This window comes from Cupressus sempervirens, chromosome 11, assembly GCF_028749045.1.
Source record: "Cupressus sempervirens isolate cs-2001-9-10 chromosome 11, ASM2874904v1, whole genome shotgun sequence".
In the NCBI taxonomy this organism is placed as follows: Eukaryota; Viridiplantae; Streptophyta; class Pinopsida; order Cupressales; family Cupressaceae; genus Cupressus; species Cupressus sempervirens.
In genome coordinates this window covers 553,912,163-553,929,673 of record NC_143128.1, presented here as the reverse complement: position 1 = coordinate 553,929,673, position 17,511 = coordinate 553,912,163, and the positions used below count along the sequence as shown (strand labels likewise).

Sequence of the window (17,511 nt, the reverse complement as noted above, 5' to 3'; positions counted from 1 at the left end):
TAACTAATAGAATAATGTAGGTCTAGATGCTAAGTGTATACAATCAGCCCAATTAAGATATGCATCTAGGATAAAGATATGAAAGGAAATAATATATATAAAAACTCACCTTGAAATATGTAGTAGAAGATGTATCTAAGCTCTGAAAATTGCAGATTTGAGCCTATTTTTAAAAATTTGACAGCGAATTCCTGCATTAACGACAAAACGAACAAAACCCGAAAATATTTTCCCCAAAAAAGTAGCAGGGTCCAGGTCGACCTGGAGGGCCGGAATCCCGCGAGGTTAATGTATACCAGGGGCACTGTAACATAGTTGAAACAACTTCTTCGAGAAAGCTCTCATGGACTACCTTCAAGATCCGTGTGCGAAATTTTGTTATCCTACTCCTACACAGCAAATAAAGGGCTTTTGTTGTTTGTTGGGTGAAAACTTGCCTTAATCAAGCCCTAGATTGAGGAATCAACCTTGTAAACAACAAATGTAACTGTAAATGATTGAAACAAGATAAATGTTAGGATTCACACTTGCTTAAAACCCGTGTCAATAAAGATTTTGTTTTGTCGTGTGTTGTAGATCTTGGATTCGGTATAGGAACATAAGGTATCTCCGCAATGGATCTACCATACTCCCATCATGGTGCCATAGATGTAAGTGTGCATCAATGTAGAAGATAATGAATGCTTCAATGTAGATATCCTCCCTTGATGGCCAACAATAAGCTAGATCTTGAAGAGGAAATGCTCACAAAGGATCCTTCAATGCTTGATAGAAATCCCCCTTACTTGAATGCTTGAATGCTTGAACTCCTTGAATGCAAAGTATAGCTTGCTTGTCTTCAAAAAAGTGTGGATGTTTGATATATATGAATAATGAAATTGAAGCCTCCAAGCCTCCTTATATATGAGTTTTTGAGTAGGAAAACAATACAAGCTGATTGGAGAGCGAGATTAAATTAAATAAACCCCCGACGCTTTTCGAGCTTCATGCTCTGGGACCCGCAAACCCTAGGGTCAAGGTCAACTTGCTCGACCCTAACCAATCCAGGTCGACCCAGACCCAAAGGGGAGGAGAGGAGAGCCACAAAAAGCTCAGGTAGAAGCTAGATGGAATAAGAAAGAAAGTGGAGCGAAACATGAAAATGGGAGCACCAAGCACAAGTCCATCCATGGTCCAAGAAGGCATTATGGAAAGGGTGCTAGAAGGTCCTAAAAGACAAGTGCGTCCATTTCAAGACAGTAAAGGCTATAGGGATTCCCAGGAAACAAATGAACAAATACCACCTCAAATACAAGCTCACAAACATTTGGAGGCAAAATCTTGCAATGGTTTGTTGTCATGGGCAAGGTAGAAGGGGTGGCGGAGGCAGTAAGCATCATGATCGAGGTTGTGAAAGAAGAAACCTTTGATGGTTGTAACTACAAGGGTTGGACTTGGCAATGTGCTTGGTTAGGAGGATTTGAAACTTGAAATTTATTGCAATTTTGTGGGACGGTCTCCCAGGTTTTTGAGTTTTTCTTTCTTGTGATGATCCAAATTTAAGATAATGTATATGTTGGTATTGTCTCGTAGTCACGAAGATGTGAATGTTGTGGGTTGGTAGAAGCTAGCACTAGAACTGGGGTTTGAAAATGTACATGTTGTTGGCATAACCGATTTAGTTGATGAGGTTGTTGAAGAAGTCAAGTTGTTGATGATTAGAACATGATTGATAAACATGATATCAGTTATACTATTTGCCAATGATTTCAAACTATTTGGCACATTGTTTTGACTTGTTATAATATCTTTAGAAAAGAAATTGTAGGGATGTTGAGAAGGGCACACAATTATGTCGATAAGGATCTTATTGGGTAACAATTAGAGCAAATAGGAATATGCCAAGGACAATACTAATGAATGACAATCAAGATTAAGCAAAGAAGTGAAGATTAGAGTTTTGTAGAAGACATATTGTAACAGGCAAGACTTGTCGGAAAGACTGTCTTATCAGTGAATTATTAGCAAAGTCTTATCGAAATAAAGGATAACTTATCAGAAACAGTGGAAGCCTATAAGCAACTAAAGAGCAAACAAATGTCAGACGTTATTTTGAAAGGAGAAAGCGGGACGACTCAAGCGTAATTCAAGGAGCATGGTGATAATACTGAAATCAAGGCAAGAAGGACAAGGAGTGGATTGCTCAAGAAGTTTCTACATGGTCAAAAACGGCTTAGGGAGATGATGGAATTTGCAAGAACAACCCAATGATGAAGTTTTGATCATTGGATCTAGGTCTAAGGTTTGTGATTATAGTGTTACTACATAAATGAAAAAGAAAGAAGTTTAGTATTGTGACGGAGAAAAGGAGGATAGTGGTGAACAAAAGAGACTATCAATAGTACTAAGGAATCGTTACGATCACAAAATAGGTACAAATTTTATTAGAAGATTGTAATGTGTTATCGTATTAAGGAACTGTAATGGATCTGATTTAGCAGAGTAAGTGCAAACTACAAATCATTGTTAGTTGTTACACTCCAATAATTGTGGCAATAAAATTCCTAATCGGGTGACCTTAACAGGTCTATTGTAAATCCTTTAACAGGGTGGCATTATTAAAGTAGAGTATCGAAATCCTCTAACCAGGTTACTCCTAACAAGATAAAGACTTTAACAAGTCTCAGAGAAATTCCTTAATAAGGTAGCATCTAATAGTGTTTTTGTAACCCTTAGACAGGCAAGCTCCTAACAGAGCGTATTCCAAAAGAATACCGCTATTTGTGAGCATTGATCTCGCACCGTGGCTTCACCCAATTCAGGTTTCCACGAGATAAATTTGGTATTTGATTTGTGTGATTGATTTATTGTGTTGAATGGATGATTAAAGTTTCAATAACCAATAATGTTGTTATAGGTAAACTAGAGTTACTATCGGTAAACTATAAAAGAAATTTGATTTAATGGTTTATTGCTTAAGTTGGTGATTATTGATCCACCCCCCCTCTCAGTAATCTTCATATATCTACACATGTTGAGTATTGTTCAGTTTGTTATGATCATTGTATATGTAATGTCCCCCTTTCTAGTGTTTGCAGCACAATATTGTCATTAGCCTAATTTTCCTCGGTCACCTAGTTATAGAAGGGATTTGGAGGCCATTTAGCCTGGACACTTTTGGTTGCAGACTTGCAGTTCATTCTAAAGTGTTCCGAGGTAGTTTTAGGGGCTCTTACTATTTATATTAAGTCATCATGGCCATTTTGGACTTCTAGTTGAATTAGCATGTTGATGGTAAATTGTTGGTATCAACAAAGACCATTTATTTATCACTAATACAATTTATTATGTAATATTAAAGTTATTTTATAAACTTGAATTTAATTATTTAACTTTATTAATGCACGGTCTATAGTTTGTGGGAAATGTTTAACTAAATGGTCTCCTTTATTCCATCTTACATTGGAAGTTAAAATAGAAGTCATTGGGGACTCAAGGGAAGAAAATAATGTACACGGCATGGGAAATATAGAAAAAAAAGCAATTACAATAAAATAGGGGTCGAAAAAGCAATCCTGAGAAAAAAGGGGTGGAATAGCAAAAATCTCAAAAAAATAGGAAAAGGGAAAAATCTTCCTATATATACACATGTTGAATATTGTTCAGTTTGCTATGATTACTCTATATGTAATGTCCCCCTTTTTAGCATTTAAAGCACAATATTGTCATTAGCTCATTTTCCCTTCGTCCCTAGGCTAACCAGGATATAGAAGGGACTTGGAGGCGATTTAACCCAAGAAATTTTGGTTGCAAACTTGCATTTCATTCTAAAGTGTTCTGAGGCAATTTTAGGGGCACTTACTTTTTATATTAAGTCATCATGGCCATGTTGGACTTCTAGTTGCATTGGCATGTTAAGGGTAAATTGTTGGTATCAACAAGACCATTTATTTATCATTGATACAATTTATTATGTGTTAAAGTTATTTTATAAACTTGAATTTAATTATTTAACTTTTTAATGCATGATCTATAATTTGTGGGAAATATTTAATTAAATGGTCCCCTTTATTCCATCTTACATTGGAAGTAAAAATAAAAGTTACTAGGGACTCAAGTGAAGGAAATAACGTACAAGGCATGGGAAATATAGAAAGAAAAGCAATTATGATAAAATAGGAGTCGAAAAAGCAATCCTAAGAAAAAGTAGGTGGAAAAGCAAAAATCTCAAAATAAAAGAAAAGGGGAAAAAGGTAGAGTTTTGGTTATCCCACATTGATAAGGTGAGTAACAAGTCTCTTAGAAAATGCTATAAAAGAGATGGAAATGCCCTTTCAGCATGCTTAGATATTTTATAAGTTTGGTAATATTGTGGGGAGTTTCTTCTAGGTGTTGAAGGATGAAATCCCTCTATGTTATCGATCTTGATGTTGTTGGAAGATACAGTCTTGAGATCCACATTTGAGGTTCAAGTGATGTGTTGATGGTTTTTGAGGAGTACGCACAGCCATTTGGAGGTCCTCCCTCATTGGACAACTACTATCTTTCACAGGTGGCTTTTGGTTCTAGAAACATATATTTCACAAAAGAGATTGTTGGTTTTATTCATGGATGGGTTAGCAAAACCACATAAGGGTTGGATTAAGGGCCACCATCCAGCTACATTGCAAGAAGCCTACAAGAAAGCCAGAGATATGAAACCCTCATCATCAAAAGATAAATTTTACTCCAATGGATTTTCATAAAAAATAAAATAAAGAGAAGAAACATTTCCAGAAGGATGTACAATCTAAGAATGAGTAGAAAAGGTTGGACAATGATCATTTGAATGAATTGAGGAAGAAAGGGTTGTGTTTTCACTCCAAAGAACCATGGGACCCTAGACATAAGTATATTGTTGAAGCAAAAGGCCAAGTTGATTGAGTACTATTTGGCCGAGGAATGAATTTCAAAGGATTCAGAACAGCAATCTCAATCAAGGGGCAGCAATGAGAAAAACACATCAGGACAGGAACTAGACGGTGAGAAAACTATTGCACAACTTTGAGGTACTAAGTAGGCAATAATCTTTAGGGTGACGGACGTAATACAAGGACAGCAAGTCCTTACATTAGTTGAAAAAGTGACCACGCATAATTTTATCTCAGAGAGACTAGTTAAGAATAAAGGGCATGAGGACTTTACAGTTATCGTAGCTAGTGGGCATAAGTTTTGTAACATACGCATGATTACCAGTCTACACATACGGATGAGTGATTGTGACATAGTGGGAAATTTCTATGTAGTTCACATGGAATATTCTGATGTCATTCTTGGCATGACCTAGATAAAGTCTCTCCATAAGTTCACTTTTGACTTAGAAAAGCAATGCTCAAAGCCTTCTCAGACAGTGGACTCAAAGTGGTACCAATTCGAAGGATGAGCAATTATTCAAACATGAAAGGCTGGAGTAGCAGCAGAGCGCCTTATTGAGTCAAAAGTTTCAGATTAGCAAGTGAAGAACTATAATCCAGACATACATGAGATCATTTCTAGGCACACTAAGGTGTTCACAACATTCCCCATGGAAGTCCCCCTAAAAAAGGCATTAAGCATGTGATAGAATTGGAGAGGGTGAAACCTGTAATCGCTGCTCCTTACAAACACCCAAAGAAACACAAGGATGAAATTGAAAAAGCAATTAAGGAGTTATTGAAATGGGTCACATTGGGTCCAACAAGAGCCCATTTGGACCAGCTATGGTTTTCGTGAAGAAAACGGATGGAACTATGTGGATGTATATTGACTACAAGGCCTTGAATAAAAAGACAATCAAGAACAAGTACCCCATGTCCATTATAAGGTAAGTCTTTTCTCACAAAACTTTTTTAGCGTCAATTTTATAGCAAGTTGTGCTTCTCTTACGAGATCAAGTCCTTTGGAATATTAGATATTGTGTCCTTTTAAAAGGGTGTGGGACTTGTCATCAAATGAGTGTTTATTTTTTGGCTTGATATTAGATTTAGAAACTTTAGGTTTTTTGTTTGGTATGTCTTTTAAGTCAAAGTTATGAAGTCTTTATTGAACTCCATATCATTATAAAAGTAAACAAAATTCACCTTGTTGAAGGAAAAAGTAATTCATGACTCTTGAATAAGACAAATCAATCAAACACTTTTTTCTTTGTACTTGAAGCTTAATTATTTTTTATATAGGAACATAACATTTTTTATTACAAAGTAGTTGTATGAAATATCTTAGGTAGAACAACAAGTAGAAATACTAGCTTATAACAACAAAAGTGCACAATGAAATTGTTTTTTTGCATTCTAAGATTGATCATACAATACTTCAAAGACAATTGTACCTCTTATACAATTGATTAGTTTGTGTTTGGAGTTGCCGAATTTGGATTCTCGATTTCTCTTTGGACTGAAAGGAGATCACGTTGCCAATGTACTTACTCATTGCTCCCGATTGGGATTGCCTTAATGCTAAATTAAGACTGGTGCAATCCACATAGGTGCAAAAAGCACGACACTGAATACTTACTTTATGTGTCTGACACTATTGATGTTAAATAAGTCTATGTGGGTGTATGGGCAGCCAATGAGAGTGTCTGATTTGTATTATTGTTGCTCCTATATGTAGCAGTCAGATGTTATGCTTATTGGCAATTGAATGTGATCCACCTAAAATGACTATCAACTTCTAGAAGATCTTTGACGGATATGCTCATTGTTGAAATATCAATGTTCACTGTCAAAAATGTTCTATACTCTGTTTGTTGACCCACAAAGACAAATATTGGTGTCCAATTGGTGGAGATGTTACTTGACTTACATGTCTATTGATGCATTGAAATGGCAGTTTCACCTCTACAAAATACATAACAAAATTGCAGATATGGCATACTAGGGTACCTATCACCAACAAAACTGCTTATTTTTCTCTATTACTCTGATTAGAGATAAGAGAGAGAGAGAGTGTGTGTGTGTGTGAGAGAGAGAGAGAGAGAGAGAGTCAAATTTTGATAGCTTGCAATGCTTCTTTTAACTCTCCATATATATTACCTTTTGCAAGAATTCTCTCCAAAATTCAAAGCATGTGAGCACTTAAGAAGGACATATGAATCAATTAAAATGGCCCAAAATTAGGATCAGCTCAAGAGAATATTTGATCCTTCGTCTTTGACTTAAAAACCAAGAAGATCTTGACCTTATAGTAAATGACACATACTACCTTGTATCTACCATCACGAATCTAACTGCCCATCAATTTGCAAGCAAAAGCATTCTTAGAAAACTCAACCAACAAGTGACCCTTCCAAACTATTGAGACCTCCAACAAGTAGCATATGGCTAGTTTCTTGGATAAAGATTAACGACCACTTCCTTCTTCCTCTTCAAATCTAAATATAAAAGTGATAGGCCTATATCTTGATCACCCATTTCTATTGTCTCTCATTCAAGTCCTATTCCAAAAAGTACCTAAGATTGTTACAGTTAGTCCTGACCACGAACCTCTGGCCAACCAAAAACTACCTAACCTTCACCAATGTGTACATGATTGCAAGCATTTCCTTGTCGTAGATAGAGTACAATTTCTCGGTATCCCTAAGCTTCCTACTCTCATATGCAATGAGGGGATGATTTTGCATCAAAACTACTCCAATGCCCTCTCCCAATGAGTCGCACTCAAGTACAATTGGCAAAAGTTACAAAGTTTAGCTTTACACTTGCCAATACATTTGCATGAAAGCTTCAAGAGTCAATTCAACAAATGTAGTCCGCCCATATATTTTCTTGAATGTTTGTAAAGCCTTTCAATGAATGCATTTCCTACATAAGCTTGTAATTACAACATGCGATGAGATAGCCTCTCTTTGCATTGTAGTTTACCCATGTATCTTCTTGAAAGCTTGTAAAGCCTTTCAATGAATGTATTTCTAGCACAAGCTTGCAATCACAGCACAAGATGAGGTAGCCTCTCTTTAAAGAGTTTTGTCAAAAAATTCAAAGACTTAATCTAAGGTTCCAAAATTGGCTTACATGTTAGCTAGGGAAATTGCAACTACAGCATTCAACAAACACATTCCATTTTGTTGGTCACATATGGAGAGATGTAAAGTTTACCTTTACACTAGCTAATCGCATTTTCTCAACAATTTATAAAGTATCTTCAACGAATCCTTTTTATGCAAATCCTACAATTATGATGTGCCATGAGTCTCTTCAAGTCATTCTTTAAAACGATTCATGTCCTTTGTCTATGTTGCCACTTATTGTATCCACACCTGTCAAAGCACCAACAAATACCAAGTGCATTTAATTAAAAATTCCAAAGATTTCTCAATGAAGACATTATGTGCATATCTAGAGTCATAGCTTCCATGAGATTACATGTTTGTTGAGGCATCTTATAGACGCATTTCATGTGCCTTTTTCAAATCTTCCAAAAAAGTGTGAGCAATGATGGTTAACAATAGTTGTAGAGGTTGCTTTCATGCTACTAGCAAAGCATTATTTTCATTTCTCCACAAGTAGTTATGGGAGTTAACTTATTGTTCTATTTAAATGCTAAAGAGATGTGTAGTTGTGTATTTAAGAGCATAGGAGCATTAATTAATAAGTTGTGTGGTTGTGCGATAGAGAGCAAGGTAGCATTATTGGAGTTGCGTGTTTGAGCTAAAAAAGAGCATAATGGCATTTTTTAAAGAGTTTTGTAGTTGTGCATTGGAGCATGGTAGCATTAATGAAGTGAATCAGAGTTCCAAGAATCACCATGATATCACCAATTTGGCGATTCAATTCAACCTAGGCGAATTTTCATGAGTCATGAATCGAACTAGCCGACTTTTTCTCATGAATCGCCTGGATCGCTGATTCATGCGATTCATTGAAAAAATCGCTTGAATCGGCCGCGCGGCAGCCCATAAAGTGGACTTAATTTTTTAATAGAACACAGTTTTTTTTGTTTTCTTTTTGGCCTTTCCTATTTGCTTTAACCCTAAAGGGCCTTCTAATTGTTAAGCATGAGTAGAAGAGAGGAAAAGTGAGAGAGAAGAAGAGAAAAGAAAAATCACAGGTTTCCAACCAGCAAGAAGGAAGAGCACCAAAGAGATCAAAAGTCCATCTAAGGAGGCCATAAATTGCATTGGGAGCATTAAGGAGTCAATAGCAACACTCCTCAACTCATTTGCAAGAGGTAAGTGCTGATTTTTTTATTGCATGTTAGTGTATTATGAATCTTTTGTTAAAAAAATTTAGTTTTTATTTTTTTGGTATGTAATAATTTGATTATATATTAATCAAATAGTAGTAGTTACATATTCGAAATACATCAGTTCAAATATCCTCATTCCATACAAAAAACCCCTTTTCCATATCTTCCTAATACTACCTTTCCTGCCTACTATCCTTTCGTACAACCAACAAAAACAGCCCAACTCGACATTATCCCAATTATCATCGATTTACAGAGTATCCTACTACAAAAAAACATTATCTACTATGTCTGCATCCACCTCCACACCTTGCCCGCTTCACTATCAAATCCTCCTCCCAACATTGATATCACCCGCCTATCTCCAGTGACACTTGACAACCCTAAGGGCTGCATTTGCGGGAGTGAAAGGTTGCCCACTACTATCATTTCGCACAACAAAAACAGCCCAACTCGACATTATCCCGATTATCATCAGTTTACAGAGTATCCTACTACAACAAAACATTATCTACTATGTCTGCATCCGCCTCCACACCTTGCCCGCTTCACTATCAAATCCTCCTCCCAACATTGATATCACACGCCTATCTCCAGTGACACTTGACGACCCTGTGGGCTACGTTTGCGGCGAGGAAAGGTTGCCCACTCATCCCCTGGTTGAGACATCTCGCCTTCAGACTTGGTGATCTCTTCCCACATCAGCTCCCAGGCGTCTTTTGCCACTTTGTACAAGGAGGGCTTGTCAGCCTTCGCTTTTCACCTAAGAAAAAAAATTTAGTTTTCATTTGCAAATCTTAAATGTTTTTTAGTTTTACTAAATTGCAAACTAGGGTTTGTTGTTTGGAGCTTTTGTTTATTATTTTGACACTTTGATATTTTACTTGAATTTTCTTATTGCAGCAGCCCTTTGCTTTCATTTTTCATAATGGGTAAAAAAAAATGAATGTTGGAAATATACAAAAGAATTTCTTGGAAGAAACAAATTTCAAATAAAATGTATGTTTTGTAAAGAAATAAATTCTAGTGGTATTTACAGATTCAAATACAACATTGTTGTTATACCTGAACATGATATTACAATTTGCATTCAACAAATTGCTAAGGCAAAATGCACTTGTTTAGTGGCATTAGAATGAACACGAGAAATTGAATAAAAAAATGCAACTTGAAGGGTTAAGGGCTATTGGCTCCCATGCTCTCGTAGCTACATCTGCGTCTGCATCAACTTCCACATCCGTAGGCTATATCAAAGAGGGTTCTTCCAGGCCTCCTTTTCGTCCTAGCTCTAGTGCTCATGTGAGTGCTAGTGCTAGTCGATCTTATACTAAGATTGAGTCCAACTCCAACCTATTGCAACCTAGAGTGCGGAAAAACAAAATGGACAGTTACTTTGTGCCCCGCACTACTCCTGGCTCACAACCCACACTTGAGGGCATGGGTTTGAACAAGAAGATTCATGATGCTGCTAGAAAAGAGATTTGCAAATTTTGGTACTTTTGCAACATTCCATTTGCTGCAGCCAAGTAATTGATTCGTTTTTCTTTGTTTTCTTTAAGGGCCCGTTTGGCTGCGGGAATATGAATAAGGGAATAGGAATACGTATTCTAGAATAGACAATGGGGCTACGTATTCCTGTTCTCTGTTTGGTTCAGCCAATATTTGATGGGAATTCGCAGACCCCAAAATTTATGTTTTCTAAAATTAAAAAAAGTGGAATAGGAATACATATTCCAATAACGCCTATTTTGGTGGAATTGTAAAACCCCATTTTTTAGCCAAAATTGGAATACGTATTCCTATTTTACATCGTATTCCAATTCCGTTTTGGTGCATCCAAACGAGAAATTCAAAAATTTTGGAATTTACATATGCCTATTCCGCTTGTATTTCGCTCGCCAAACAGGCCCTAAGGTTAAACTTAAAGTAAAACTTTAATGATATCTACTTATTTTATGATGCATTGATTAATCATAGATTCGCGCTACAAGCTTACATAATGATTTGACATCTAAATTTCTAATCATAATCTATTTGTGATAGGGCTTCTTATTGGTAAAACATGATAGATGTAGTTGCTATTTGTGGTCCAGGGTTTAAAGCCCCAACTAAGGCTAAGTTGAGTGGATACCTCTTGGATGAAATGGTAGAGGATATGAAGGTTGAGCTTGAGGAGCACCGAAAGGAGTGGATCGAGAAGGATGGCACCATCATGACAGATGGTTGGACAAATAGGAGGAACAAAATACTGCTCAATTTTCTTGTTTTTTGTGGAGGTGATTGATCATTCTACTTTCCTACATACATAATAATGAATCGTGATTGAATATTTCAAATTTTGATTTGTTAATTGCTAATTTGTTGATGATCCATTATAATTCATTGTTTTGTAGGATAAACCATGTTCTCAAATCCATTAATGCTTTCGCTCATATAAAAAACACCTCATACTTATGTGAAGCTATTGAGTAAGTCATAGCAGAGGTGGGGGAACAACATGTGGTGTAGGTGGTGACAGATAATGCAGCAAGTTATGTTGCTACAGGTAAACTTTTAACTTTTCAAGTTTTCAAAATAAATTTATTTGAATTTTGAACTTTTTCTAATTCTAAGTTTCCTAAGTTCTAACATGTTTGAATTTCTAATTAACTTGAAATTGTTGTAGGTAACCTTTTGATGGAGAGGCACCCCACCATATTTTGGTCCCCTTGTGCGGCACACTGCATTGACCTCATGTTGGAGGAAATTAGCAAGCTTGAGTGGGTCAAATCATGTGTCGAAAGGGCCAAAAATATATGCAAGTTTATTTATAATCATTCATTTGTCCATGGCACAATGAGGAAGTACACAAGAGGCAAGGAGTTAGCTCGTTCAGGCATCACAAAGTTTGCCTCGAATTTCATCACACTACAGTCCTTGTTGACATCAAGGGACAATTTGAGGAGTATGTTTGTTGGGCGGGAGTGGATTTCATCTTCCTATGCTACGACCACTACAGGGGTAGATGTGGTGAATGGCATCTTTGATGATGATGATTTTTGGAAACCTGCTAAAGAAACCCTTCAGGTAAATTTATTGCAATTTAACATTTAGTATTTAATATTTAATTGTTTTATGATTTAGTTTTACTTTAAGTTATATTATTTTATATTTAAGTTTTGACTCAAATTTTCTTTTTACTTTATATGCAGGTCACTAAGCCCCTTGTATCTTTCTTACGAACTGCTGATGGGGAGAAGCCCTCTATGGGCTACATATATGACGGCATGGATAGGGCCAAGGAGACCATTAGAGCCCAGTATGCAGGAGTGCAGGAGAAGTTTGCCCCTATTTGGGATATCATTGATAGGAGATGGTAGAATCAGCTCCATCGACCCATCCATGCAACAGCTTACTTTTTAAATCCGGCATTTTGTTTCTGTCCTGACTTCAAGGCAGATGAGGAGATTCTCACCGGCTTATATACAATGATCCAGAGGTTGAGTAGTGATGAGGATAGCGCAGTTGCAACCACTGAGCTCGACAAGTTCAATAATAAATAAGGGTCATTTTTCTCTGGTAGGATGGCCATAGATACTCGAACAACAATACAACCAGGTAAAAATTAAATAATATATTCATGAATCTAAAGTTTATGAATTATGCGTTGTGCATTTTAATTGTTGATTATGTAATTTTAAAGTTGTAAATGAGACTAATTGTTTTTGTTTTCCCTTATTTCAGATAGATGGTGGCAAATGTTTAGGCCCACAACCCCAAAACTTCAGAAAATTGCCATCTGTATTCTAAGTCAGCCAAGCAGCGCTTTTGGATGTGAGCGCAGTTGGTCCATGTTCGAGCACATCCACTCAAAGAGGAGAAATAGGTTGACTGTGCAGAGGTTGAATGATCTTGTCTTTGTTCATTACAACCTTCGTCTTAGGATCTGACAGATTTTGGGCGCCGACTCCTCTCCGATCATTCTGAAGGAGATTGATCCAGAATCAGAGTAGCTCACTGAGGCTGTGGCCATGGCAAAGGAGGCAGCTAGAGCACATTCAGGCACTAGTAGATGCACACGCGCGCACATAGACATAGGCTGTAGTGATGTTGTTCGTAAGCCCATCTTACGTACGGGGGATATGGCTCGGCAGTCCTCTAGGACCTACCTTAGACGCCTTTCTAGTAGGCAGACTGGATGCTTAGAGGCTGAGGCTGAGGTTGCAACCGAGCTTGAGGATGATGATGAAGCTTGAGCTAGAACCTTGTTTTTTCATTTTGTTTACAGATATTGATACTGATAGACATACGTTTCATGGATCTTCATCTTAGATTCTTACATACATTTATGATTTGATATCTTATGGATCTTCATCTTACATACATTCTATGATTTGAATCATTATGATCATATGATTTCTACTTACTTCAGCTACAGCCTACAATTTACATTTTACATATAAAATAGTTACGAATGGGATGGTATTATCATTTATGTTCCATGTTTATGTATGTTAAGTTTTAACTTTTATTTGATGATGTTATAGTGTGTTTAAGTTATATTCAATAAAGGGTGCATGAAATAAGTTTAAAATTGTTAAAATCTCTAAATTTAAAGGATTTTTTTTAATTTGCCGATTCATAGCCGATTCATGGCCAATTCACAATTTGATTCGGCCTTGCTGATTCCAATCCGATTCCGATTCTCATTACTTTGAAGTGAATGCTTGTGTAAAGCCCGACTCCTAACATGGCACAGTTGGTAAATCTCTTAAAATGCTCAAAAAACTTTCATTCAACAAAGAATAATGCTTTTAAAATAATTTACATTATTTTCACATGTTCACTAGGAAACTCACTGATTAACCCCCTAATGCAGCAAAAGAAGAAATGCACATAATTTTTGACTAATGACACATTTTGCCACAAAATTTTACCAAGATTGTAAAGGCAATAGTACAACTGAAACGAAGAAAATTAATAATTTTCGAGTCGATAAAACTTTTAAATTAATATTTTCAGAAGTTTGGCCGATAAAAATCAACATTAAAATATCCCAAACCAGGAAGTGGGTGGATGAATGCCCCTATCATTGAGAGATTTTCAAATTTAATTGTTACTGTAATTTAGTGCAGCATCTTGACCGAAACAAATGATGTCTCTTTTTCAACAGTCATGCTTTCCAACATAAACCTAACCACTCAAGACACTCCCGAAATGAATGAATGCAACGAAAAGCAAATAACCCGTGTGGAACTGTCATTTTACAACTAGAATTGACTTGAAGAAAGCTTTAAATGTGTGACAATGCTTGTCGTTTTGATACAAAACGTTCAAATTTTGTGTGCTCAAAATGAGGCTCACAAGTGGGAACCTCATCATAGCTCAACCCTAGAGCTACAAATGTTTGTTCGTCGTATTCTGAATCAGGCATGCAGTGGATCTACTGATGAAACAGAGGTCTAGGACAGTGAATATATCATGTCCAACATTTTTCTTTATTTTAAAACACCATTACAAATTACTACTGAATATAGAAATATGATATTTATTTATTTTCGTATGACTCTTTTAAAGGTGACACGCGATTGTCTAATCTTTGCAATTTTTAAGATTGGCATCTGAGCAGAAAGAGATTATAAAGTCAAAATAATAGAGGGAAAAAGTTTAAAGACGCACCTGTAATGGCAAACAACTTCTAACCAGGCTCCGGAGGTTCCAGCCATAGTTGCAACCTTACTGGAGGACTCGGGAGTAAGAGGCGTTTTCTTATCATCTTCCTGCACTCTAACAATATATACTTCCAGCACATTAGCTTTGACGAGCACTAGGTTGGGAATGGGAGCTTTGAGCCCTTTGCTTTTAGGACGGACCCATTCTCCTTCTCCTTCAATGCCTTCCATGTCGATGTCCACCTCAGTGGCCAATGGAGGGCTCTCTGTCAACGAATGCGTTATGTAGCCTGCTGCACAGTGCAGCACGCCCGTGGGACCGTGGACCATTTTGACCGCTGCGTAACTCATATCTTCAAGCTCTCACAGGCCTACTCTGCTCTAAGAAAAATGAGTTCTGATGAATTATAGGGAACTGATGATCTCGCTTCAATAGTATGCAGCCTCTCAAAAAACCCGCCCTTAAACCCGGGCGCTTTGATTAAATATTTGAGAACTGTGGAACATACATTTAAATTCCCTAGACTAGACTGTTCTGCTTGGTTGTTTGGGAGAAGGGAGATTGTTATTTTTAAGGGGTTTTAGGTATAAGTTATTTTTCGTCTTCCAGACGTCATTTAAATCTTTCATTTATGATTGGTTCGTTGGTCCTTTAAAATTTTATGAAACTGTTATATAATTTTAATGAATTCTAAAGACCGTTATATCTTTCATTTATGATTCGTTAATTAGTCTTCTGAAATTTTAATGAATTCTAGAGACCCTTATATAATTTGTTTTTGATATTGCAGACGTCATTAAAATCTTTTATTTATGATTCGATAGTTAGTCCTTTGAAATTTTAATGAGTTCTAGAGATTCTTATTGTTACATAATTTGTCTTCGTTATTGCGTACATCATTTTAAAAAAAAGCTTTTATTTATAATTAGTTTAATTAATCACAAAATTTTAATGAATTGTAGAGATAGTTTCCTAATAAGTAAAAGGTCTTTATGAATTCATTTTCTCTTTAATTATTATTTTTTTAGTAAATTTTGTAAAATAAAATTTATTCTTTTTATTTTTTAATTGAAACTTATTATTGTTTCATGTTAATTTATATTTTTTTAAAGAGATCTTAAATTAGTATATTATTTTGTGAAATAAGTTGGGTTGATTCTTTTACTACGAAATCTAACTAAAGTCTTCTTTTCTAAGGATATTTTCTATAATTTGAGATATTTTTTACACTCCAAGCATATAAGTTCTAATTGTACTTAAGGGGTCTTCTTTCTTATTTATTTATCTTTGAATTTATAAAGACGTAAATCCTACCTCTTTCTTTCTATTTATTTAGTTGAACATTCTTTGTTGTCCTTGTTTTCAATGTCCCTCCCTTCTTTTCTTCCTAATATTTTTTATGTATCAAAGCTCCTTAGTGGTTAGGTAAGAGCCTTCAACACAATGGCAAATTATTAGCCTCTTATCTAGGAGGTCTTGGGTTCAAGTCTACTCAAGCTTAATAAATAATAATTATTATGAATTGCAACACATTATAATAAATTATCTTGGCTTCGGCCTCTTATCAATCCAAACTCCTTAGTGATGATGATAGAATGTTTCTCACACATTTGTTTAATGGACTGAAAATCATCTTGAAGAAGTCTCAACATTTGTTTGTCAATTATTACTATTATTCTTTTTAATTATTAGTATCTATTTATAAGGTAGTTTAGTGTAGTGATTTGTATCTAATAATTTTTCATTCGAGCTTCTATTAAATAATATATGATATAGTGTAGCATACTTTTCAATTTAATTAGTTACTAGTTGGATTAGACATGTGTGCAAGATAAAAGGTACATAATTTATACCTTCTACCACTTGTTTTGCAATCCCTTTAGCCTTGTCGCTGGATGTATCATTTTAGTGCTTATTTTGAGATGTCCTCTTGTATGTATTGAGTAAATTTGGCTTTATCTCATTCTTTTTATTAACTTTAGCCTTGTCAAAGAACTTAACCCTGACTATATCCATATTCACCTTGGTCAAAATTACAATCGGAGTGCTTTCTCCTATATATAATCAATAGTGCAATGTCTACCCATTTATCAAAACCCAAATTCATCCCCAACTTTACCTAACATTGCATATTTAAAGGCAAGCTCATATGGCATGTAAATACTATCAAGTATAAGTGCATTGAAAACATTTCAAAGAATGTTCCACGACAAAGCATGTCTACATTAACAAAGTATTTTTTGCATTATGATTTAAACAATTCAGTATTTGAATTCTCTACATATAAATAATGAGCAATAGAAAACAAGAGCCTCAATCATTTTTTGAGAGAGTTCTAAATTTCAATCCTTGCATATTGAGCTCCCAAGCGTGTTATATACTAATGTCTTGACCTCATTTCAAGTTTTCATTTGTCAAAGATGAAGTCAATAACCACTGATAGTCAAAGACAATATCATTGGTTTTGGTCTTTGGTTCTGGTCATTGTATCTAGTAGTATTTGTTGGTCTCTATTTTTTCCAGTAGTAGTTAGGTGTTTCCCTTAGGGGATTTTGAAATAAATTATAATGTTTCATCTTTTAGGTTTCATGTCCTTGTAATACCTATTTTTTGTTGGATTTGAGCAAATACGCAAATCAAATCCACGAGCCCTCGAATCTCCTGCACATGGAAAAC

At 35.7% G+C, this 17,511-nt stretch overlaps 1 protein-coding gene across 2 annotated transcripts in view; it reads right to left on the bottom strand.

Annotated features, from left to right (window-relative positions):
- The window catches only part of CPSF160 (cleavage and polyadenylation specificity factor 160), a 284,561-nt gene extending 269,220 nt beyond the window's left edge, over nt 1-15,341 (bottom strand). Inside the window, exon 1 of one of the 2 annotated variants that reach the window (XM_089809086.1) lies at nt 14,842-15,341. In XM_089809086.1, coding sequence (XP_089665212.1) covers nt 14,842-15,185 — 344 coding nt within the window. In that variant the 5' untranslated portion in view covers nt 15,186-15,341. The remainder of the gene's footprint in view (nt 1-14,841) is intronic. The other variant, XM_089809085.1, reaches the window with a different exon arrangement.
- Between the last annotated feature and the right edge of the window lie 2,170 nt (nt 15,342-17,511).